This window comes from Anomaloglossus baeobatrachus, chromosome 3, assembly GCF_048569485.1.
Source record: "Anomaloglossus baeobatrachus isolate aAnoBae1 chromosome 3, aAnoBae1.hap1, whole genome shotgun sequence".
Classification (NCBI taxonomy): Eukaryota; Metazoa; Chordata; class Amphibia; order Anura; family Aromobatidae; genus Anomaloglossus; species Anomaloglossus baeobatrachus.
Window position 1 is genome coordinate 334607418 of NC_134355.1, and position 23855 is coordinate 334631272.

General features: G+C 48.4%; 1 protein-coding gene across 2 annotated transcripts in view; it reads left to right on the top strand.

Moving 5' to 3' along the window:
- The window catches only part of PREP (prolyl endopeptidase), a 212627-nt gene that overhangs the window by 17265 nt on the left and 171507 nt on the right, over positions 1 to 23855 (top strand). For both annotated transcript variants that reach the window (XM_075340082.1, XM_075340083.1), the window contains exons 3-5: positions 5226 to 5359; positions 18835 to 18965; positions 22028 to 22237. In XM_075340082.1, coding sequence (XP_075196197.1) covers positions 5226 to 5359; positions 18835 to 18965; positions 22028 to 22237 — 475 coding nt within the window. The remainder of the gene's footprint in view (positions 1 to 5225; positions 5360 to 18834; positions 18966 to 22027; positions 22238 to 23855) is intronic.

The window sequence follows — 23855 nt, forward strand, 5'->3', positions numbered from 1 at the left end:
TCCTGGGCGGTGGTCACGACGGACGCGAGTCTGTCAGGGTGGGGAGCAGTTTTTCTCCACCACAGGGCTCAGGGTACGTGGACTCAGCAAGAGTCCTCGCTTCAGATCAATGTTCTGGAGATCAGGGCAGTGTATCTGGCCCTAAAAGCGTTCCAGCAGTGGCTGGAAGGCAAGCAGATCCGAATTCAGTCGGACAACTCCACAGCGGTGGCATACATCAACCACCAAGGCGGGACACGCAGTCGGCAAGCCTTCCAGGAAGTCCGGCGGATTCTACTGTGGGTGGAAGCCACAGCCTCCACCATATCCGCAGTTCACATCCCAGGCGTAGAAAACTGGGAAGCAGACTTTCTCAGTCGCCAGGGCATGGACGCAGGGGAATGGTCCCTTCACCCGGACGTGTTTCAGGAGATATGTTGCCGCTGGGGCATGCCGGACGTCGACCTAATGGCGTCCCGGCACAACAACAAGGTACCGACGTTCATGGCACGGTCTCAAGATCCCAGAGCTATGGCGGCAGACGCCTTAGTTCAGGATTGGTCGCAGTTTCAGCTCCCTTATGTGTTTCCTCCGCTGGCACTGTTGCCCAGAGTGTTACGCAAGATCAGGGCCGACTGCCGCCGCGTCATACTCGTCGCTCCAGACTGGCCGAGGAGGTCGTGGTACCCGGATCTGTGGCATCTCACGGTCGGCCAACCGTGGGCACTACCAGACCGACCAGACTTGCTGTCTCAAGGGCCGTTTTTCCATCTGAATTCTGCGGCCCTCAACCTGACTGTGTGGCCATTGAGTCCTGGATCCTAGCGTCTTCAGGATTATCTCAAGAGGTCATTGCCACTATGAGACAGGCTAGGAAACCAACATCCGCCAAGATCTACCACAGGACGTGGAAAATTTTCCTGTCGTGGTGCTCTGCTCAGGGTTTTTCTCCCTGGCCATTTGCCTTGCCCACTTTTCTGTCCTTCCTTCAATCTGGACTGGAAAAGGGTTTGTCGCTCGGCTCCCTTAAGGGGCAAGTCTCAGCGCTCTCTGTGTTTTTCCAGAAGCGCCTAGCCAGACTTCCACAGGTACGCACGTTCCTGCAGGGGGTTTGTCACATCGTTCCTCCATACAAGCGGCCGTTAGAACCCTGGGATCTGAACAGGGTGCTGATGGTTCTTCAGAAACCACCATTCGAGCCAATGAGGGATATTTCTCTCTCACGCCTTTCGCAGAAAGTAGTTTTCCTAGTAGCAGTCACTTCACTTCGGAGAGTGTCTGAGCTAGCAGCGTTGTCGTGCAAAGCCCCTTTCATGGTGTTTCACCAGGACAAGGTGGTTCTGCGTCCGGTTCCGGAATTTCTCCCTAAGGTGGTATCCCCCTTTCATCTCAATCAGGATATCTCCTTACCCTCTTTTTGTCCTCATCCAGTTCACCAATGTGAAAAGGATTTGCACTTGTTAGATCTGGTGAGAGCACTCAGACTCTACATTTCTCGTACGGCACCCCTGCGCCGCTCGGATGCACTCTTTGTCCTTGTCGCTGGCCAGCGTAAAGGGTCACAGGCTTCCAAATCAACCCTGGCTCGGTTGATCAAGGAACCAATTCTCGAAGCTTACCGTTCTGCTGGGCTTCCGGTTCCCTCAGGGCTGAAGGCCCATTCTACCAGACCCGTGGGTGCGTCCTGGGCTTTGAGGCACCAGGCTACGGCTCAGCAGGTGTGTCAGGCGGCTACCTGGTCGAGCCTGCACACTTTCACAAAACACTATCAGGTGCATACCTATGCTTCGGCGGATGCCAGCCTAGGTAGACGAGTCCTTCAGGCGGCGGTTGCCCACCTGTAGGAAGGGGCCGTTTTACGGCTCTATTACGAGGTATTATTTTACCCACCCAGGGACTGCTTTTGGACGTCCCAATTGTCTGGGTCTCCGAATGGAGCGACAAAGAAGAAGGGAATTTTGTTTACTTACCGTAAATTCCTTTTCTTCTAGCTCCAATTGGGAGACCCAGCACCCGCCCCTGTTTTTTTGTGTACACATGTTGTTCATGTTGAATGGTTTCAGTTCTCCGATATTCCTTCGGATTGAATTTACTTTAAACCAGTTTATAATTTTTTCCTCCTTCTTGCTTTTGCACCAAAACTGAGGAGCCCGTGGGAGCACGGGGGGTGTATAGGCAGAAGGGGAGGGGCTTTACACTTTTAGTGTAACACTTTGTGCGGCCTCCGGAGGCATAGCCTATACACCCAATTGTCTGGGTCTCCCAATTGGAGCTAGAAGAAAAGGAATTTACGGTAAGTAAACAAAATTCCCTTCTTCTTGGATGAAAAACAAATATTTTTTTTTCTTGACGAAATATGTCACTTTTTCATAAATTCGTCCAAACATAGCTTCAGGCTGGCTCACCAGAGCAGATTAGAATGGTCTGCCTTATGTGTACTCTTTAGCTTTATTGTATGTACTAATATTACTTATATAATACTGACAGAAGGAGGGATCTCCTTCAGTCAATCTCCTTAGATACACCTAAAAAGTTAAATAAACTTTATTTATCTCTAGTCAGTACCTCATGTTCAAAGATGTTACAGCACAGCACTAGTGATGGACTGATGTATAAACTGGATACATGACTAAAAAGTCCCTTGTACATCCATTGTAAAGACATTGTGTTTTTTAAGAGATAATTTGTAATGATGTGAATAACCAGTTTATTACTCCTACTAAAAATAGGTGATGACTTGTAGATTGGTGGCACTTCCCAACCTAAAAATAGCAGCTTGCGTGTCCCCAGAATTGGTGCATCAATTAGATTCGGCAATTCAGACGCTGCGCCCCATGTCTTCCCGATTTCTCTGGTGCTTTGGAAACAGTGTAATATTTTTGAGCTTGATGTCAACTGTGTAGTGTCAGCTGACATAAATCCCATGGGTTAGCAATGGTCAGGTGTCTAACAGACACCCCTATTACTAACCCAGTCAGTGTAAAGTTAAAAACACACACAGGGAAAAATAGTTAATTTGAATAAAAACTCCACCATGTTATCCCTCGTTCACCAATTTATTAAAAATAAAAACATGACGATCCAACGTAATCGATGGTATAGTGGTCCCGCTGCATCCCTTGAATCCATATTCTAACCTATGAAGCCTTGTTCAGAGAATGATGCTTCATAGGTCACTCCTGGTCAGCACCAGACCTGGAATTTTTCACAAATGGTGACGTCAATATCACTACGCGTGAGAAATTCTCGGTCTGATGCTGGCCATGAGCGAACATAGTTATTTGGCCCTTCCCAACCTAAAAATAGCAGCCCGCAGCTGCTCCAGAATTGACGCATCGCATTAGATGCACCACTTTTGGTAATTCGCCCTGACTCTTCCTGTTTGCCTTGGTGCGATGGCAAATGTGGTAATGGTTAATGGAGTGGAAGTCAGCTGTGTAATGTCAGCTGGCATCAAGGCCAGAAGTTACTAATGACGAGGAGTCTATCAGACACCCCCATTACTAACCCTGTTAGTGTAAAGTTAAAAAAAAAAAAAACAACACAGGGAAAAAATTATTTATTTCCAAAAAAAGACTCTCTCACAAAATCTCTTGTTCACTAAATCATTGAAAAAATGTTCCCATGATGCTCCAATGTAATTCACAATCCTGGATAAAAGTCAAATGATGAATCAGGCAAAAGCATCTGGAAAGTCTACACCCTGCCCATAATGGTGAATTAAAATAAAAAAAACCCAAACACATAAAAAGGGACTTTAAAAAAAGGCACAAATAAAAACCCGAAAGAAGTGCAAAAGCAAAAAAAAAAAACAAAACAAAAGCATTGATGACTTTCCCTACAGTGCCACCACAGGGAAGACATTCTATTTAAAGTTTACTTGAGTTCAAATTCTAGAGATTTGAAGACATTTCTGTGATTTCATACATGTAATGAAGGCTTTTATATCTATGTACGTGATGCTGAACTAAGCCATCCTTATATCAAAAGCATTTGTAATTTATTTTCTATCATCGGGGTTAGATCAGTGCAGCCCCCAGTCATGACAAGAAAGGTTCTTTAAAGGGGTTGGCCACTACTAGGACAACCCCTCCTGATTCCACATGTTTCCCCCAGGTAAAATAAAAAAAGCCTATACTTACCTCTTATACTGGTGCCCTTCCAACAATGTCCGGTCTCGTGGTGCCGACGCTCACATGGGTTTGTGATGTTACTCGAGCCTGGCGTCCAATCAGTATCAGCTTCTGTCTTCCCACCTCGGGAGCAAAGGAGTTAAACAACAGGAAGTAAGTGCTGCGGCTGCCGCTCATTTCCTGTTGATTGCTACTATGTCTGAAGGCAGGGAGACAGAAGTCAGCGCTAATTGGACTCGGGGCTCGCGTGACATCACAATGTTACATGAGCCCAGGTAATGCGAGCACAGCTAGAAGGGTGGCGGCATGGGAGAGGAGTATAAACTTTATTATTTTACCTGGGGGAAACATGTGGAATCAGAAAGGGTTGTCCTAGTAGTGGACAACCCTTTTAACCTCCATTGAGAGAATTGTGGTAGTCATAAATGCACAGTTTCTGTCTATTAGGGGAGATTCAGACTGCTTTATTTTCAATCCAAGTTCTATTCAACAAAACATCTGATCGCACTTGAATTAATGCTAGTCTATGGGATCCCGAACGGCAGATTTTTCCTCAAACCGTGTCTGTTCGAGGAAAAAGACTCCGCATGTCCGGGTTTGAGCCGATATTCTGATCGCACTCGGCAGTGCTAGTCAATGATGGAAAACATCGGACTGCACTTAGATGACATCAGAGTGCAGTCCGATTTCTGCAGATTCACAGACTGGGGACATTTTGTTCTCCATCCTCTCCTCACAATGTGCTCCGATTATGTAATCCGAGAGTATTGGACCACACTGTGCTAACACTCGGATAAAACTCTGATCGTGTAATTTGCATAGTCTGCCCGATGTTCTCGGATGAGGGACTCTGCAGCCATCTGCACCTGCCCTTAGTAGTTGTGGGAGATCTGTGGAGTTTGTCTAGCTCCATAGAGTACAACAGAGAGAATCTGAAAATTAGATGACTGCTCTCATCATCCCGGAGGTCAAAGGATGATTTCTCCCCATAACATTTTCACAAACTTGCCAAGCGTACACGCCAGTCCCATTTCTTTCTCAATGTTAACTTGTACCTATCTTATGATAATTCAGATGTTTTCTAAACTGACACAATGCTTTTTTATTTCCCAGGCCTTTGTCGAGGCTCAGAACAAAGTTACAATGCCATTTCTTGAACAATGCCCCGTCAGACGTCTATTTAAAGAACGGATGACAGAGCTGTACGACTTTCCCAAATATAGCTGCCATTTCAAGAAAGGGAAGAGGTAAGTAAAACATATATCTATTAGTGACCACCTAGACTTATGAAAAATCTTTAATTTGTACGACTTTTTTAGTGTTTTGGGTTTTTTTTTGTCCATTTGAGGGACCATTTACAAAAAGGTGCAGAAGTTTGATTTGACAGATGTAATAAATAGTTTCTTCCTCGTTCCTTATGGGAGACCCAGACCATGGGTGTATAGCTTCTGCCTCCGGAGGACACACAAAGTACTACACTAAAAGTGTAGCTCCTCCCTCCGAGCATATACACCCCCTGGATGACAAATCTAACCAGTTTCAATGCTTTGTGTTCAGGAGGTCACACACACACATGCATTCTCTGATTTTTGATTTTTGATTTTTTTATTTCAAAGATTTGGAAGAAAAGCGGGTCCAGTCTGGACTCCCGGCATGTCCCTTCTCACCCCACTGTGTCGGCGGTGCTGTTAAGGTTGACTTTACAAGGCTGGAGCCTTCACATGCCGCGCTCCTTCACCATCCCCTGAGGCTCTGGCTTGAAGTGGGAGCCATCACGGTTCTCTCTGCTTTGCAGGAGACCGGTCTCCATCCGCAGCCCTGTCAGGATCCTGCCGGACGGAGCGTTCAACCCCCCCCCAGGGACATGGCCCTGCGTCTCATAAGCTAAGTATTGAGACGTTATTCAGGGGTCCCTTGTACATTTATTGAGGGGGGAGTGTGTTTGTTAACCTTGCTGTGATTTCCGGCCGGTTCTCTGGGTTTTTCCTGAGAACCGCGCCGAGGGTGCCTGCTCGTCGGCCGCATGTAAAAATCTAGGCCCCGGCTTCAGTTGCGGCCTAGTTTAGTTTTCAGTTCCCCTGCATCTCAGTCATGCAGGGGAACAGTGCGGCGCCGCCCACCGGCCGTTCAGCAGAGGGGAGGACACTCCTGTCTGAGGAGATGTTTCCCTCCCCTGTATCTCTCCTTGGCCCTCCGGTTCCCGCTCTTGGGCTAATCCCCGCCCCCCCTCCTCACTCCAGCGCCATTTTATCAGCGTTCTCACACTGATCGGCGCTGGCCGCTGCAGCTGCTGCATCCACTGGGGTCCGAGCTGTGGAATCCGGAGGGCACACAAAAACCGGTCTGGTAAGCCACAACCTCTGGTTGTGGGCTTTATTATACACTCTCAGGGGGTCATTCTAAAGGAGTGTATTCTTTACTGCAGAGCCTCCACCTCAGCAGCATGTCTGTCACTAGGAGCAAGGCTGTAAAGCTTTACTCTATATGCACTGCATGTAAGCTCATTCTGCCTGAACCGAGCACATATCCACATTGTGATGCCTGCTCTAACATGATGGTGCCTCAGCCTGGAGCCTCCTCAGGGGTCCCTCCGGCTGCTCCGGCCCCGGTGGCTGAACCCCCGGCTTGGGTAGCATCTTTTTCCAGAGCTATCTCCCAGTCTTTTGCCGACTCCATGGGACAGCTGTCCCGGACTCTGCTGACCATGCATCAGCCCCCTTCTCAGGACGCCTCTGCCGCTCCGACTCGCTCTGCAGAGCTAACAGAGTATGTTTTAGGACCCCGTCCTCCTAAACGGAGACGCAGGGACTCTTCTCCTTCCTCGTCCCACGGCTCTGATTCACAAGCTGAATTGCAGGGCGAGGAGGATACTTTTACTGTGGGCTCAGACGCTACCTCTATGTACCCCATTGATTTATCTGAGGGTGATGCGGATGTTAGTGATTTGATTGCATCCATTAACTCCGTTCTGAACCTCAATCCACCAGCGTCAGAGGAACAAGCCTCTCTGGTAGAAAAACACCAGTTTACCTCACCTAAGAGAGCAAGGAGTATGTTTTTTAACCACTCCAGTTTTCAGGCCACTGTTACCAAGCCCAGGGCCTGTCCTGACAAACGCTTCCCAAAGCGTAGTTCTGATGAACGTTTTCCCTTTCCACCAGAGGTGGTCAAGGAGTGGGCTCACTCACCAAAGGTAGACCCTCCGGTGTCTAGAATCTCGGCCCGGACAGTCGCATCTGTGGCCGATGGCACCTCTCTTAAGGATCCCACTGACCGCCAGGTTGACCTTCTGGCCAAATCTGTATATGAGGCGGCAGGAGCCTCGTTCTCCCCGTCCTTTGCAGCAGTGTGGGCTCTTAAGGCAGTATCTGCTTCTCTGGCGGAGATACATTCCCTCGCCAGGGACTCTATACCCGAGATGGTTGCCTTAACTTCCCAGGCTTCGGCTTTTTCATCCTATGCCATGTCTGCTATTCTGGAGGCTTCTCACCGCACGGCGGTGGCTTCTGCTAATTCCCTCGCGATCCGCAGGATCTTGTGGCTTCGAGAGTGGAAAGCAGACGCTTCTTCCAAGAAGTATCTTGCTGGGCTCCCCTTTGCTGGGTCCCGGCTGTTCGGTGAACAACTGGATGAAATTATTAAGGAAGCTACTGGCGGGAAGAGTACTTCCTTGCCACAAACTAAAACCAGGAAACCTGTCCAGGGCAGGAACCAGTCGAGGTTTCGTTCCTTTCGTTCCTCTAACTGGTCATCCTCTAAGCCCTCAGCTTCGTCCACTAACTCAGCCAAGGATCGCAAACCCAGCTGGCGCGCGAAGCCGCGTCCTCAGAAGAACGGAGGAGCCGCTGCCACTAAGGCAGCCTCCTCTTGACTATCTGGCTGCGCCAGCAATGTCCTTGGTCGGTGGCAGGCTCTCCCACTTTGGCGACGTGTGGTTTCAGCACGTCTCCGATCAGTGGGTGCGGGATATCATCTCCCACGGCTACAGGATAGAATTTTCTTCCAGCCCGCCAAACAGATTTTTTATGTCCACTCCCCCCTGCTCCAAAGCCACCGCCTTCTCACAGGCCGTGGCATCCTTGCAGGCCAACGGAGTAATTGTTCTGGTTCCCGCCCGGGAACGGTTCAGAGGTTTCTACTCAAACCTCTTCCTAGTCCCCAAGAAGGACGGTTCCTTCCGGCCCATCCTGGATCTCAAGCTTCTCAACAAGCATGTTCAGGTGCGGCACTTTCGCATGGAATCTCTGCGATCGGTCATTGCCTCAATGACCCAAGGAGATTTTCTAGCATCCATCGACATCAGAGATGCTTATCTGCATGTGCCAATTGCAGTTTCACACCAGCGTTGGCTACGCTTTGCAATCGGAGAGGAACATTTCCAATTCGTGGCTCTCCCCTTCGGGTTAGCCACGGCCCCTCGTGTGTTCACCAAGGTCATGGCAGCAGTGGTTGCGGTTCTGCACCTCCAGGGGTTGGCAGTGCTCCCCTACCTGGACGACCTTCTAGTCAAGGCCTCATCCAGTGCAGACTGTCAGCGGAGTGTCTCGCTCACTCTCGCCACGCTTGTTCAATTCGGGTGGCTTGTCAATCTGCCCAAGTCCACTCTGACCCCGACCCAGGAACTTACGTACCTAGGGATGCAATTCGAGACTCTGCCGGCACTTGTGAAGCTGCCCTTAGTCAAACAGCAGTCCCTTCATCTGGCGGTGCGTTCTCTGTTGAAGCCCCGCCGTCATTCCATCAGGCGCCTCATGCAGGTGCTGGGGCAGATGGTGGCGTCAATGGAAGCGGTTCCCTTTGCCCAGTTCCACCTGCGTCCTCTGCAGCTGGACATTCACCGCTTTTGGGACAAGCGGACCTCTTCCTTGCACAGGCTAGTGGCTCTGTCGCCACAGGCCAGGAGCTCTCTTCAGTGGTGGCTTCGGCCCCTCTCTCTGTCTCAGGGACGCTCCTTCCTGACTCCGTCCTGGGTGATCCTCACCACGGACGCCAGTCTCTCCGGCTGGGGAGCAGTATTTCTCCACCACCGAGCACAGGGCACTTGGACTCCGTCCGAATCAGCCCTCTCGATCAATGTGCTGGAAATCAGGGCTGTACTTCTAGCTCTCGTAGCCTTTCACCACCTGTTGGCGGGAAAGCACATTCGAGTCCAGTCGGACAACGCGACTGCAGTTGCCTACATCAATCACCAGGGCGGGACTCGCAGCCGCCTGGCGATGTTGGAGGTTCAACGCATCCTTCAGTGGACGGAGGACTCCAAGTCCACCATATCCGCAGTCCACATCCCAGGCGTAGAAAACTGGGAGGCAGATTATCTCAGCCGTCAAACCGTGGACAGCGGCGAGTGGTCCCTGCATCCGGCAGTGTTCCGGTCAATCTGCCGCAAGTGGGGCACTCCGGAAGTGGATCTAATGGCATCCCGGCACAACAACAAGGTCCCGGTTTACGTGGCTCGCTCCCACGATCCTCAGGCCTTGGCAGCGGACGCGCTGGTTCAAGATTGGTCCCAGTTCCGTCTGGCCTACGTGTTTCCCCCTCTAGCTCTCTTGCCCAGAGTCCTGCGCAAGATCAGGATGGAGGGCCGTCGGGTTATAATCATTGCTCCAGACTGGCCCAGGCGAGCTTGGTACCCAGACCTGCTCCGTCTGTCCGTAGAAATGCCGTGGCATCTCCCGGACAACCCAGACCTTCTCTCTCAAGGTCCGTTTTTCCGCCAGAATTCTGCGGCTCTCAGATTGACGGCGTGGCTCTTGAGTCCTGGATCCTGACGGCTTCAGGCATTCCTTCCGAGGTCATCTCCACTATGATTCAGGCTCGGAAGTCTTCCTCGGCCAGGATTTACCACAGGACTTGGAGGATTTTCCTGTCCTGGTGTCGCTCTTCCGGCCATGCTCCTTGGCCGTTTTCTTTGCCGACCATCCTGTCTTTTCTACAGTCCGGTCTGCAGCTAGGTCTATCCCTCAATTCCCTCAAGGGACAGGTCTCGGCTCTGTCGGTATTGTTCCAGCGGCGTATCGCCCGACTGGCCCGGGTGCGCATCTTCATGCAGGGCGCATCTCACATCATTCCTCCTTACCGGCGGCCTTTGGATCCCTGGGACCTTAATCTGGTCCTCACGGCCTTACAGAAACCCCCCTTTGAGCCTCTTAGGGAGGTTCCTTTGTTTCGACTTTCACAGAAAGTGGTCTTTCTGGTGGCCATAACTTCTCTCAGGAGAGTCTCTGATTTGGCTGCTCTCTCTTCGGAGTCACCTTTTTTGGTTTTTCACCAAGACAAGGTGGTTCTTCGGTCGACTCCGGACTTTCTCCCTAAGGTGGTGTCTCCTTTCCACCTTAACCAGGCCATTTCATTGCCTTCCCTTTGTCCGGCCCCAGTGCATCGCTTTGAGAAAGCATTGCATACTTTGGATTTGGTGCGGGCGCTCCGAATCTATGTGTCACGCACCGCCGCTCTTAGGCGGTGCACCTCTCTTTTTGTGCTCACCACAGGTCAGCGCAAGGGTCTCTCGGCTTCTAAACCGACCCTAGCTCGTTGGATTAGGTCGGCCATATCCGATGCCTACCAATGTTCTCAGGTGCCCCCACCGCCAGGGATTAAGGCGCACTCGACCAGAGCTGTCGGTGCCTCCTGGGCTTTCAGGCACCAGGCTACGGCTCAGCAGGTTTGTCAGGCTGCCACTTGGTCTAGTCTGCACACCTTTTCGAAGCACTACCAAGTGCATGCTCATGCTTCGGCAGACGCGAGCTTGGGCAGACGCATCCTTCAGGCGGCTGTCGCCCATTTGTGAAGTTAGGTTTTGCCTACTTCTCAGTTCTGTTTATTTCCCACCCATGGACTGCTTTGAGACGTCCCATGGTCTGCGTCTCCCATAAGGAACGATGAAGAAAAAGAGAATTTTGTTACTTACCGTAAATTCTTTTTCTTATAGTTCCGACATGGGAGACCCAGCACCCTCCCTGTTGCCTGTTGGCAGTAATTGTTCCGTGTGTTTTCACCGGCTGTTGTTGTAGACAGAGGTTCCGGTTATTCCGAGTTTTACTCTATCTCTACTTATGGGTGGATGTCCTCCTTCAGCTTTTGCACTAAACTGGTTAGATTTGTCATCCAGGGGGTGTATATGCTCGGAGGGAGGAGCTACACTTTTAGTGTAGTACTTTGTGTGTCCTCCGGAGGCAGAAGCTATACACCCATGGTCTGGGTCTCCCATGTCGGAACTATAAGAAAAAGAATTTACGGTAAGTAACAAAATTCTCTTTTTTTTTTGATATTCAATTCGCCAAATATACACCAAAATCTTAAAGGGAACCAATCATCAGGATTTTCGTGTATAAGCTGCAGCCAGTGCAGTACGGGCACTATCATGCACAGTGTGTACATACCATCAGGGGGCAGCTCGGGTGTTTAGTCAGTGAAATACAACTTTATAAAGTTTGAAATTTCGTGCACTTTTTGATTGACGTGTGCACCTCTGCAGATAATGTCCGAGCGGGTTATGCAGGAGTTCCCCGCCCCCCCACCAGCCTGTTCCTCCCTCTCTCCGGGTGGGTTATGCACGTGTTCCCCGCCCCCCTGCGCCGCCTGTTCCTCCCTCCCTCCCTCTGGCTGTATGTAAATATCTAATCTTCAGAAACATGGCGCCGGAGTGGGCCTCTGCGCATAGCGCTTATCTCCGGCGCCATGTTTATGAAGCCCCCGCATTACACAACTTGGTGTCTGAGAGGGCGGCGCCACAGCGATGTCACACCGGCTGGTGTGTTGGCCCGGTGTCCTGGGGCGGCACGATACAGGAGCAACAGGTAATCGCGTCCTCCGATCAGCTGTTCTGCAGTCCTGTTGTGATCGCGCTCGCTCCTGCGGTCACAACGGGATCTGAAGGAGCGAGGGCGCATGCGCCGCCCTCTAACACCAAGCTGTGTGATGCGGGCTTCAGAAACATGGCGCTGGAGATAAGCGCTGTGCGCAGAGGCCCACTCTGGCGCCGTGTTTCTGAAGATTAGATATTTACATACAGCCAGAGGGAGGGAGGGAGGAACAGGCGGCGCGGGGGGGCGGGGAACACGTGCATAACACGCCCGGACATCAGGAGAGCGGGAGGAACAGGCTGGTGGGGGGGCGGGGAACTCCTGCATAACCCGCCCGGACATTAACAGAGAGGTGCACACGTCAATCAAAAAGTGCACGAAATTTCAAACTTTATAAAGATGAATTTCACTGCCTAAACACCCGAGCTGCACCCTGATGGTATGTACACACTGTGCATGATAGTGCCAGTACTGCACTGGCTGCAGCTTATACACGAAAATCCTGATGATTGGTTCCCTTTAAGGGTGTATCATACTAAAAATGTACAGTCTGCTGCAATGAGTTAGTCTGTGCATGTAGGTATGCCTAGATAGGGCTAAAGACATTAGATGACACTGATTTCATTATTGTAAATCTGTTAGCAGGTTTTTGCTTTGTAATTTGAGAGCAGTATAATGTAAGGGCAGAGACCCTGATTTTAATGATGTATCACTTACTGGGCTGCTTGTTCCAGTTTTGATTAAAACTGCAGCGGGATCTAGCAGTTCTCTGAATGTTTAGATCTGATTGGCTGCTTTCTGTGTATACTATGTACAGGCAGTGGCGGGAGCGTGATTATACAGAGCAAGAGGACTATGTGTCACGAGAAGAGTGATAATCTCCTGCTTATAAAACACTAATTATATTGAAACTACAACAAGCAGCATAGTAAGTGATACATCTCTGGAATCCAGGTCTCTGAGGCGTTCTCATGCTACTTTTAGATTAAGGCTCATGTTGAGTTTTTATTAAGCTTTTGGAAATGTAGCCTAAATAGCAAATGCCTGCGAATCAGTTCAAGATTGGGTCATTTAATCCTGTTCCTGACCAGACACATTTTCGTTTTATTTTTTTAAATTAATGTGAAAATCTTTCCTCATTTTACTGATATTGGTGGAAAAATAACGGCAATAAGTGTGCGTTTCCCAAAAGAGTGGACATAGCATAAAAAGACGGAGAAATAATACACAATGGTCACCAGAGATTACAAATCTCAATTTCTTTGTCGCTCCATTGGGAGACCCAGACAATTGGGTGTATAGCTTCTGCCTCCGGAGGCCACACAAAGTATTACACTTTAAAAAGTGTAACCCCTCCCCTCTGCTATACACCCTCCCGTGCATCACGGGCTCACCAGTTTTTATGCTTTGTGTTGAAGATCAAGGATGCTTATCTCCATGTGCCGATCGCACCCGAGCTTCAACGCTTCTGCGTTTCGCCAACAGGGACGAATACCTTCAGTTCGTGGCACTGCCATTCGGCCTGGCGACAGCCCCACGGGTCTTCACCAAGGTCATGGCAGCAGTGGTGGCGGTCCTACACTCTCAAAGGAAGATGGTGGCAGCAAGGGAGGCAGTTCCCTTGCGCAGTTTCGTCTGCGTTCGATTCTATCGGACACCGCAAATGGGACAGGAGGTCGATGTCCCTAGACAAGAACGTCTCTCTTTCCCTTGCAGCAAAACCTCTCTTCAGTGATGTCTTCTTTCCACTTCCTGGGCGAAGGAAAAATCCTTCCGGCCCCCAGCCGGGGCTGTGGTCACGACGGATGCGAGTCTGTCAGGGTGGGGAGCGGTCTTCCTCCACCACTCGGCTCAGGGAACCTGGACTCCGACAGAGTCCTCCCTTCAGATCAATGTTCTGGAGATAAGGGCAGTGGATCTAGCCCTAAAGGTGTTCCAGCGGTGGCTGGAGGGCAGGCAGATCCGAATTCAGTCGGACAACGCCACGGCGGTTGCGTACATCAACCACCAGGGCGGCACACGCAGTCGTCAAGCCTTCCGAGCAGTTCAGCGGATTCGGCTGTGGGCGGAAGCCACAGCCTCCACCATCTCCGCAGTTCACATCCTGGGCGTAGAAAACTGGGAAGCAGATTTTCTCAGTCGCCAGGGCATGGACGCAGGGGAATGGTCTCTTCACCCGGACGTGTTTCTAGAGATCTGTTGCCGCTGGGGAACGCCGGACGTCGATCTAATGGCGTCTCGGCACAACAACAAAGTCCCGGCATTCATGGCTCGGTCCAAGGATCACAGAGCTCTGGCGGCAGACGCGCTAGTTCACGACTGGTCGCAGTTTCGACTGCCTTATGTATTTCCTCCTCTGGCACTGCTGCCCAGAGTGTTACGCAAGATCAGGTCAGACTGTCGCCGCGCCATCCTCGTCGCTCCAGACTGGCCGAGGTGATCGTGGTACCCGGATCTGTGGCATCTCACGGTGGGTCAACCGTGGACACTCCCAGACCGACCAGACTTGCTGCCTCAAGGGCCATATTTCCTTCTGAATTCTGCGGCTCTAAACCTGACTGTGTGGCCATTGAGTCCTGGCTCCTAGCGTCATCAGGGATATCTCCAGATGTCATTGCCACCATGAGACAGGCCAGGAAACCAACGTCCGCCAAGATCTATCACAGGACTTGGAGGATCTTCTTATCCTGGTGCTCTGATCAGGGTTTTACTCCCTGGCCGTTTGCCTTGCCCACTTTTCTTTCTTTCCTTCAATCCGGAATGGACAAGGGCTTGTCTCTCGGCTCTCTCAAGGGACAAGTATCGGCGCTTTCCGGTCCCACCTTACCAGCGTCCGTTAACACCCTCGGATCTTAACAGGGTGCTGACGACTCTTCAGAAGCCACTTTTAGAGCCGATGCGGGATCTCTCTATGTCGCCTTTCGCAAAGGGTGGCCTTCCTAGTGGCAGTCACATCACTCAGAAGAGTGTCTCAGCTAGCAGCGCTGTCAGGCAAAGCCCCCTTCCTGGCGTTTCACCAGGATAGGGTGGTTCTACGTCCGGTCCCGGACTTTCTCCCTAAGGTATCCCCGTTTCATCTCAATCAGGATATCGTCTTACCCTCTTTGGGTCCGCATCCAGTTCACCAATGTGAAAAGGATTTGCATTTATTAGATCTGGTGAGAGCACTCCGGCTCTACATTTCTCGCACGGCGCCCCTGCGCCGGTCTGATGCGCTCTTGTCCTTATCGCGGGCCAGAGTAAGGGATTTCAGGTTTTCAAGTCAACCTTGGCTCGGTGGATCAAGGAACCGATTCTTGAAGCCTACCGTTCTTTTAGGCTTCCGATTCCTGCAGGGCTGAAGGCCCATTCTACCAGAGCCGTCGGTGTCCTGGGCATTGCGACACCAGGCTACGGCTCGGCAGGTGTGTCAGGCGGCTACCTGGTCGAGTCTGCACACTTTCACGAAACACTATCAGGTGCATGCCGATGATTCGGCAGATGCCAGCATAGGTAGGCGACTCCTTCAGGCGGCAGTTGCCCACCTGTAAGAGGGGGCCGTTTTTCGGCTCTTTTTATCGAGGTATTCTTTTACCCACCCAGGGATAGCTTTTGGACATCCCAATTGTCTGGGTCTCCCAATGGAGCGACAAAGAAGAAGGGAATTTTGTTTACTTACCGTAAATTCCTTTTCTTCTAGCTCCTATTGGGAGACCCAGCACCCGCCCCTGTTCCCTTCGGGCTGTTGATCTTTTGTGTACACATGTTGTACATGTTGAATTGTTCTTTTGGTTCATGGTTTCAGTTCTCCGAACATCCTTCGGATTGAATTTACCTTAGACCAATTTATAAGTTTCCTCCTTCCTGCTTTGGCACCAAAACTGATGAGCCCGTGATGCACGGGAGGGTGTATAGCAGAGGGGAGGGGTTACACTTTTTAAAGTGTAATACTTTGTGTGGCCTCCGGAGGCAGAAGCTATACACCCAATTGTCTGGGTCTCCCAATAGGAGCTAGAAGAAAAGGAATTTACGGTAAGTAAACAAAATTCCCTTCTTGTACCTACATAACATGTATAGCAAATAATGCTTATCTCTATCATATTCTGCAGGATTTTTCAACACAATGATAAGTAAATTCATAGACAATAAAACTAAAGCATAAGGGAAATATATACTAATATAAGTAGTAGATGCAGTAGTCAAAAATACTATATTCCCAAAATATGCCTATTCACATGTTCTATTATGGCAAAAATGGCACTTACACATTACACTCTGGTCACCAAAAATATGTACTTCCCTGCGTGTGTTTCACATATAATAGTATTGTTCCCTCAGATTCTTAAGTGGGCTTTACACACAGCGACATCGCTAGCGATGACGCTGGTGAAAGCACCCGCCCCCGTCGGTTGTGCGTCACGGGCAAATCGCTGCCCGTGGCGCAGAACATCGCTAGGACCCGTAACACATACTTACGTGCCCTGCGACGTCGCTGTGGCCGGCGAACCGCCTCCTTTCTAAGGGGGCTGTTCGTGCGCCGTCACAGCGGCGTCATTAAGCAGCCGCCCAATAGAAGAGGAGGAGCGGAGATGAGCGGGACGAATATCCCGTCCACCTTCTTCCTTTATTGCGGGCAGCCGCAGGTACGATGATGATCCTCATTCCTGCGGTGTCACACGTAGCGATGTGTGCTGCCGCAGGAACGACGAACAATCTGCGTTCTGCAACAGCAACGATAATTTGGATTAGAACGACCGGACAACGATTAGGTGAGTAATTTTGATCGTTAACAGTCGTTCGTGCTTTTCACACGCAACAATGTCGCTAACGAGGCCGGATGTGCGTCACGTATTCCGTGACCCCCAACGACATTTCGTTAGCGATGTCGTTGCGTGTAAAGCCCGCTTTAATCTTCTCCCCTCCACCACAGATCCTTACATATCCTGTTTAATACCATTCGAGTTCAGTTCCTCCAAGTGCCTTGGGATATGTGAGAAATTACCTATTGTTTAACCCCTTCACGACCATGGACGGATATATCCGTCATGGATCGTGTCCTGGTAAGCCCCGCCCCCTGCCGCGGGCAGGCGGCGTGGATCGGCACACATATCAGCTGTTTTCAACAGCTGACATGTGTGCCTACATGTTCCGAGTGGAATCGCATTCCACCCGGAACATTAACCCCTTAGATCTCGCTGCCAAAGTCTGGCAGCGAGATCTATATGCGCGCGGCCATCTTGTTTTCTTACCGCCGCCCCCTCCGGACGTCACGTGAGTGATCACGTGACGTTCGGTGGTTGCCATCGTAGCACAGGGTCATGTGATGACGCCTGGTGCTACGAAGTTTCACTTTCATTCTTCCTCGGCACGGAGCCGAGGAAGAAAGAAAGTGACTATTTCTGCTGTTTACAGCGGTATAGCTGTAATCAGCAGATAGCAATCAGCAATCGGATTGCTGATCGCTATAGCCCCCTAGGGGGTCTAGTAAAATAAAATAAAAAAAGTAAAAAAAAAGTTTTAAAAAATTAAAAAAAAAAACAAAAAACCTAAAAGTTCAAATCACCCCCCTTTCCCCCCATTGAAAATTAAAGGGTTAAAAAATAAATAAATATACACATATTTGGTATCGCCGCGTTCAGAAATGCCCGATCTATCAAAATATAAAATCAATTAATCTGATTGGTAAACGGCGTAGTGGCAAAAAAATTCCAAACGCCAAAATTACGTTTTTTGGTTGCCGCAAGTTTTACGCAAAATGTAATAACAGGCGATCAAAACGTAGCATCTGCGCAAAAATGCTACCATTAGAAACATCAGCTCGAGACGCAAAAAATAAGCCGTCACTGAGCCATAGATCCCAAAAAATAAGAACGCTACGTGTTTCGGAAAATGGCGCAAAACGTGCGCCACTTTTATTGGACAAACTTGTGAATTTTTTTTAACCCCTTAGTTACAAGTAAACCTATACATGTTTGGTGTCTACAAACTCGCACCGACCTCAGGTATCATACCCACACATCAGTTTTACCATATAGTGAACACCGTGAATAAAACATCCCAAAAACTATTGTGCCATCACACTTTTTTTGCAATTTTTCCACACTTGGAATTTTTTTGCTGTTTTCCAGTACACCATATGGTAAAACTTATGGTTTCATTTAAAAGTACAACTTGTCCCGCAAAAAACAAGCCCTCATATGGCAAGATTGATGGAAAAATAAAAAAGTTACGGCTCTTGGAAGAAGGGGAGCAAAAAACAAAAACGCAAAAACGGAAAGTGCCCCGGGGCTGAAGGGGTTAAAGGAACCAATCACCAGGATTTTCGTATATAACCTAAAGCCAGTGCTATACTGGTACTATCAGGCTGATAGGCCCTTTCTGTTGGGCCTTGCACTGTAGAGTGTCTGTCCGTGCATGATACACAGTGGGGGTACGGCTTGGCAGCCCGCCTGATCTGATAGTATGGGCGTCAGCTAATAGGCTGCGGGTTTGTGACTGTGCCATATGCATGTGAACAGCGCTCTATGCAAGCCACTAGTGTGCAGTTTTATCATCTAGCAATCGCCCTCCTCCATTCCATGGAGGTGTGTGTGGGATTTGCTCCTCCTGCAACTGTGACGCTTCCACTTTAGTGGGGGTTTAGCTGTATCCTGCTAGAGTGCTAGTTTTTGGCCAGGGCGATGTACACACTGCAGCCCATCTTGCTGTAAGTCTGTGCAGCCTAGTGTGAACATATCTGCAGCGTACACTACATACCCTAAAACCTGCATGTATTACCGTAGTTGAATGTTTTAAGTACATCAGAAGAACACCAGGTGGCGCCGCAGCATCATGTTCTTTTGGAAATGTAATATTTCACAGCACAATACTTTTAAATCATTCACATTTTTCTATTTGTATACTGTAATGTAACTAACAAGCGTTTTCCTTTCACGTTTAAGGTATTTCTATTTTTACAATTCTGGCCTTCAGAATCAACGAGTGATGTATGTTCAAGATTCTCTAGATGCTGAACCTCAGGTTTTTCTGGATCCCAATACATTTTCTGAAGATGGCACTGTTGCGTTGCGAGGTTAGATCACTTTCTTAATTTTAAAATACTTATGTCAGCTTATTCACTGCATGTTTAAAAGTGCTGGGATTTTTCATCATTGATACAGTATTAGTCCCTCGTGGTTTTTGAAGTCTGTGTTTACTTCTTGTAGGTAACATTCTGTCTTGGTGTGGTGATGGACACGCCGGTGCTTGGCTTACTTGATTGAGCTCTGGTATCGTGCTGTAAGGAGCCAAGTACCTGCATGAGCATTATGTGGCCTAGACTGATTTTTACCCTGTAGTAGTGATGGGCGAACCCGAACTCTAAAGTTCGGCGTCTGTACCGCATACCTAGTGTCTGTGCATGGACCCCGAACACTGAGTTCTCATGGAACTCCATGTAACTGTTTGTTTGGATTTGGTCACCTGGATAATTAAAAAAAAAAGGAAAAATAATAAAAAAAAAACAGGGAAGAAAGCAGGAGCGTTATACTTACTGAGTCTCCCTTGCTGCTGTAACACTACTTCTGGATCCACTCATTAACCCCCATACGTTCACTACTTCCCTTTCCTACCGGCTGTCCCAGCGTCCGTGACTGGATGCAGACAGTCCGCGCCCCCACATTAGTTAAATAAATAATTTTAAAAACTGGCGTGCGGTCCCCCCAATTTTGATACCCAACCCTGATAAAGCTTACGGCTAGAGGCTGGTACTCTCAGGCTGAAGAGACCCATGGTTATTGCGCCGCCCCCCCCCCCCCCAACCTAAAAATAGCAGCCTGAAATCACCCAGAATTGTTGCATCCGTCAGATGTGACAATTCAGGCACTTTACCCAGCTCATCTCGATTGCCATGGTGCGGTGGCAGTCGGATAATATGAGGAGTTAATGACAGCCCACAGTTGTCCCTTAGCCCTTGATTAGTAATGGGAGGCATCTATGAGACACCACCCCCACTGAAAAGAAATAAACACAGACACTGAAAATTTTTTTTATTTGAAATAAAATACAAACAAACCCACCCTCTTTCTCCAATTTATTAACCCTAAACACCCAGGTCCAACATAATCCACGCGAGGTCAAACGACAACCTGCTCTGCTACATCCTCAAGTCGCAGCACGCGGGCACATTAGAAACATGACTGCACACTGTGGCTTAAGGTAGAGACTGACTGAGCCGCAGTTGTGAGCAGTGACGTCAACCAGCTTATCTGCGGTCAAAGATGGAGGTTCCCACGGTTTAAATAATTTAATTTTATTTAAAAAAAAAAAAGGAAGCATAGGGTCCCTTTTATATTGATACACAGCCAAGATAAGCACACAGCTAGGGGTTGCAGCCTGTAGCCATCTGCTTTATCTGCGCTGGGTATCACAATATGGAGGGACCCCAAGCAAAGTTGTTTATTTATTTTTAGACTATAGAGATGTAGACAGCGTGTGTGATTCCAACCAATCACAGAGCTGTTCTCAGTGTTGGCGGCGGTAGCAGGCGGACAGAAATGCTGAGTTTTGGAACTGCCCTGTCACCTGATACAGGCCTCGGCCAGGTACTGCACATCTGCATATTTGCATCCCTTACAAATAAACAGGAGGCAGATGTGCAGTTTCCGGCTGTGGCCATGATCAGTTGATGAGCAGCTCCGGAACTGAGCATTTTCGGCCACCTGCTGCCACCACCAACATCTGATCAGAAATTGATGACCTATCATTGTTAAAGTAGTGGATAACCTCTTTTAATCCCTTGGCGCATATGAATGTACCAGTGCGTTTTGCATATAGAGTGGGCTCAGGAAAAGAGCCCCCCCAAAATATATGTCTGATACTGACTGTGTTATACAGCCAGTGTCTGCCTCTAAAAACAACTGGTAATATCTGTCAATCACTGATAGCACCACTTCAAGGGCTGGGACAAAAATGTGAAGTGCTACTTGGTTCCGTTTGCAGTCAAGGACCTACTCAATGCCCCCATTTCTACCATCTTGGTACTCATGTGCCTGTACTTCATATGAGGCCATCATTTTCATTATAAATCGAACAAGCGATCAAACAACAATTAAATGTACAAATTCTCAAAGGAAATTAAAAATATAAGAAAAAAAAATTAAAGGGTTTTTTTTGTCTAAGAAGGAGAATCTGCATTCACACCAAGTACAGTATGCTGAATTGTGACAATGTGCTATGAGACACGGACACGTTTCCACTGTATTTTTCGTGTGTCTGAGGAGTGATGTGAGGGATCACCCTTATACTCATAGGGCTTATTGGGGATTAAACTATTAATGATCGGCCATCATTATGAGATTGTTGAGGTCAGACACCTGCCAATCATATCAATAAATAAAAAAAGAATATAATATAATTTTATATATATATATATATATATATATATATGTGTGTATGTGTGTATATATATATATATATATATATTATGGAATTTGTGGAACATAACACTGCAGCCCTATAAATTGCTTAGTAACAGCTGCTGAGTACTATTGTTTCTCAAATTTAAAGGGGTATTCCCATGTCCCAGATCCTATTCCACTATGTAGTAGGTGCGATAATAATAATAATATTAGCCAAAACTTCCAATTGGAAATATAGTATAGTTCTTCTAGCAACTGTGACTATATGCAATGTCGTAACAATAGATATTTAAGGTCCTGCAATGCCCTGAACATGAGGTAAGAGACATGGCTATATAATATAATAATAATATTTATTCATTTATATAGCGCTATTAATTCTACAGCGCTTTACATACATTGGCAATACTGTCCCCATTGGGGCTCATAATCTAAATTCCCTCTCTGTATATCTTTGGAGTACTATACTACAGTTCTAATTGGGGTTATTTGCTAATATTATTATTATTACACCTATTGCATATTGGGATAGGCTCGTAGAGACCCTTTAAGTGAATGGGAACAGAACAGCTGTTCAGTGGGTGGTGCTGCATGTCGGACCTCCACCAATCTTGTATTGATGTTCTGTCCCGCGGACTCGTCATCAGTATGTGCATGCAAAATTTGCCCCATCCACAACATGTTGTGCTTTACACAGACTATTGAGGTAATCATTTCCCATGTTGCCTTTGTCCAGGCTATGCATTTACTGAGGATGGAGAGTACTTTGCTTATGGGTTAAGTAACAGCGGCTCAGACTGGGTTACTATTAAATTCATGAAAGTCGCCAACCGGGAGGAGCTCCCAGATGTCCTAGAAAGAGTGAAGTTCAGCTGCATGTCCTGGACCCACGATGGTGTTGGGATGTTCTACAACTCTTATCCTAAACAAGAAGGCAAAAGTGATGGTGAGTTATGCTTGCTGTTCTAGCTTTACATGGTATAATACACCATTGATCCATACAGGGCTAATGCTTCTTATCTGTATTGTTTAGCCTGTTATTCATTCCTCTGGACTGCTTCTGTAAAGTGTTAATTTTTCTCTGCGGTTGATGGGCTCTCATAATCATTTATAGTACTTTAAGTCCCACATATTGTGTATATGGTCCCATGCAGGTTAAAGGGATAATGAGATGAGAATTGGCCCTTTTTCTTGCATCATGCTGTTACATGGAGACAAATGGATTGCCCCAAATGATGATATCCAATACAGATTTGCAACATAATAGCCACAACACTACAATCTCTGCAGCTCTCGAATCAGCTGCCCCCCTCACACACACCAAAACCTGCACAATCAACAGGCAACCCTGGCACACAAGGCAGACTAAAGAACTGAGACGGGCTTCCAGAATTGCTGAGCGCAGAAGAGGTCTCATTCCACTGAGCACTTCATTGCATATAAAGAGTCCCTCACCACTTTCAAGTCCACACTCACTGCTGCAAAACAAACCTACTTCTCATCCCTCATATCTTCTCTCTCTCACAACCCTAAACAGCTATTCAACACTTTCAATTCTCTCCTCCGTCCTCCGGCACCACCTCCCTCTCCTCTCCTCTCAGCTGAAGACTTTGCCTCTTTCTTCAAGCAGAAGATTGACAACATCAGAGCAAGCTTTGGCCCACAATCACCACAGCCCCTCATCATAGCTACTCATCCCTCTTCCTCCAAATCCAGCTTCTCCACCATGACAGAAAACAATCTCTCCACTCTACTCTCAAGATCACATCTAACCACCTGTGCACTGGACCCGCTCCCGTCGCACCTCATCCCCAACATCACCGCAGTCCTCATCCCAGCCTTAACCCATCTCTTCAACCTATCACTAACAACTGGTGTATTCCCTTCATGCTTTAAACATGCCTCTATTACACCCATCCTCAAAAAGCCCTCCCTTGACCCATCCTCTGTGTCAAACTATCGCCCCATATCCCTTCTCCCCTACGCCTCAAAACTACTGGAACAGCATGTCCATCTTGAATTGTCCTCATACCTCTCCTCCTGCTCCCTCTTTGACCAGCTACAATCTGGCTTCCGACCGCATCATTCCACTGAAACTGCCCTAACTAAAGTTACTAATGATCTACTAACCGCCAAAGCCAAGCGACACTACTCTATCCTCCTCCTCCTGGACCTGTCCTCTGCCTTCGACACAGTAGACCATTCCCTCCTACTACAGATTCTCTCATCTCTAGGCATCACAGACTTGGCCCTATCTTGGATCTCCTCATACCTAACCGACCGAACTTTCAGCGTCTCCCATTCTCACACCACTTCCTCATCTCACCCCCCTATCTGTCGGTGTTCCCAAGGCTCAGTTCTTGGACCCCTGCTGTTCTCCATCTACACCTTCGGCCTGGGACAGCTCATAGAGTCCCACGGCTTCCAGTATCATCTCTATGCCGATGACACACAGATCTACCTCTCTGGACCTGACGTTACCTCTCTACTAACCAAAATTCCACAATGTCTGTCTGCTATTTCATCCTTCTTCTCTGCGCGATTCCTAAAGCTTAACATGGACA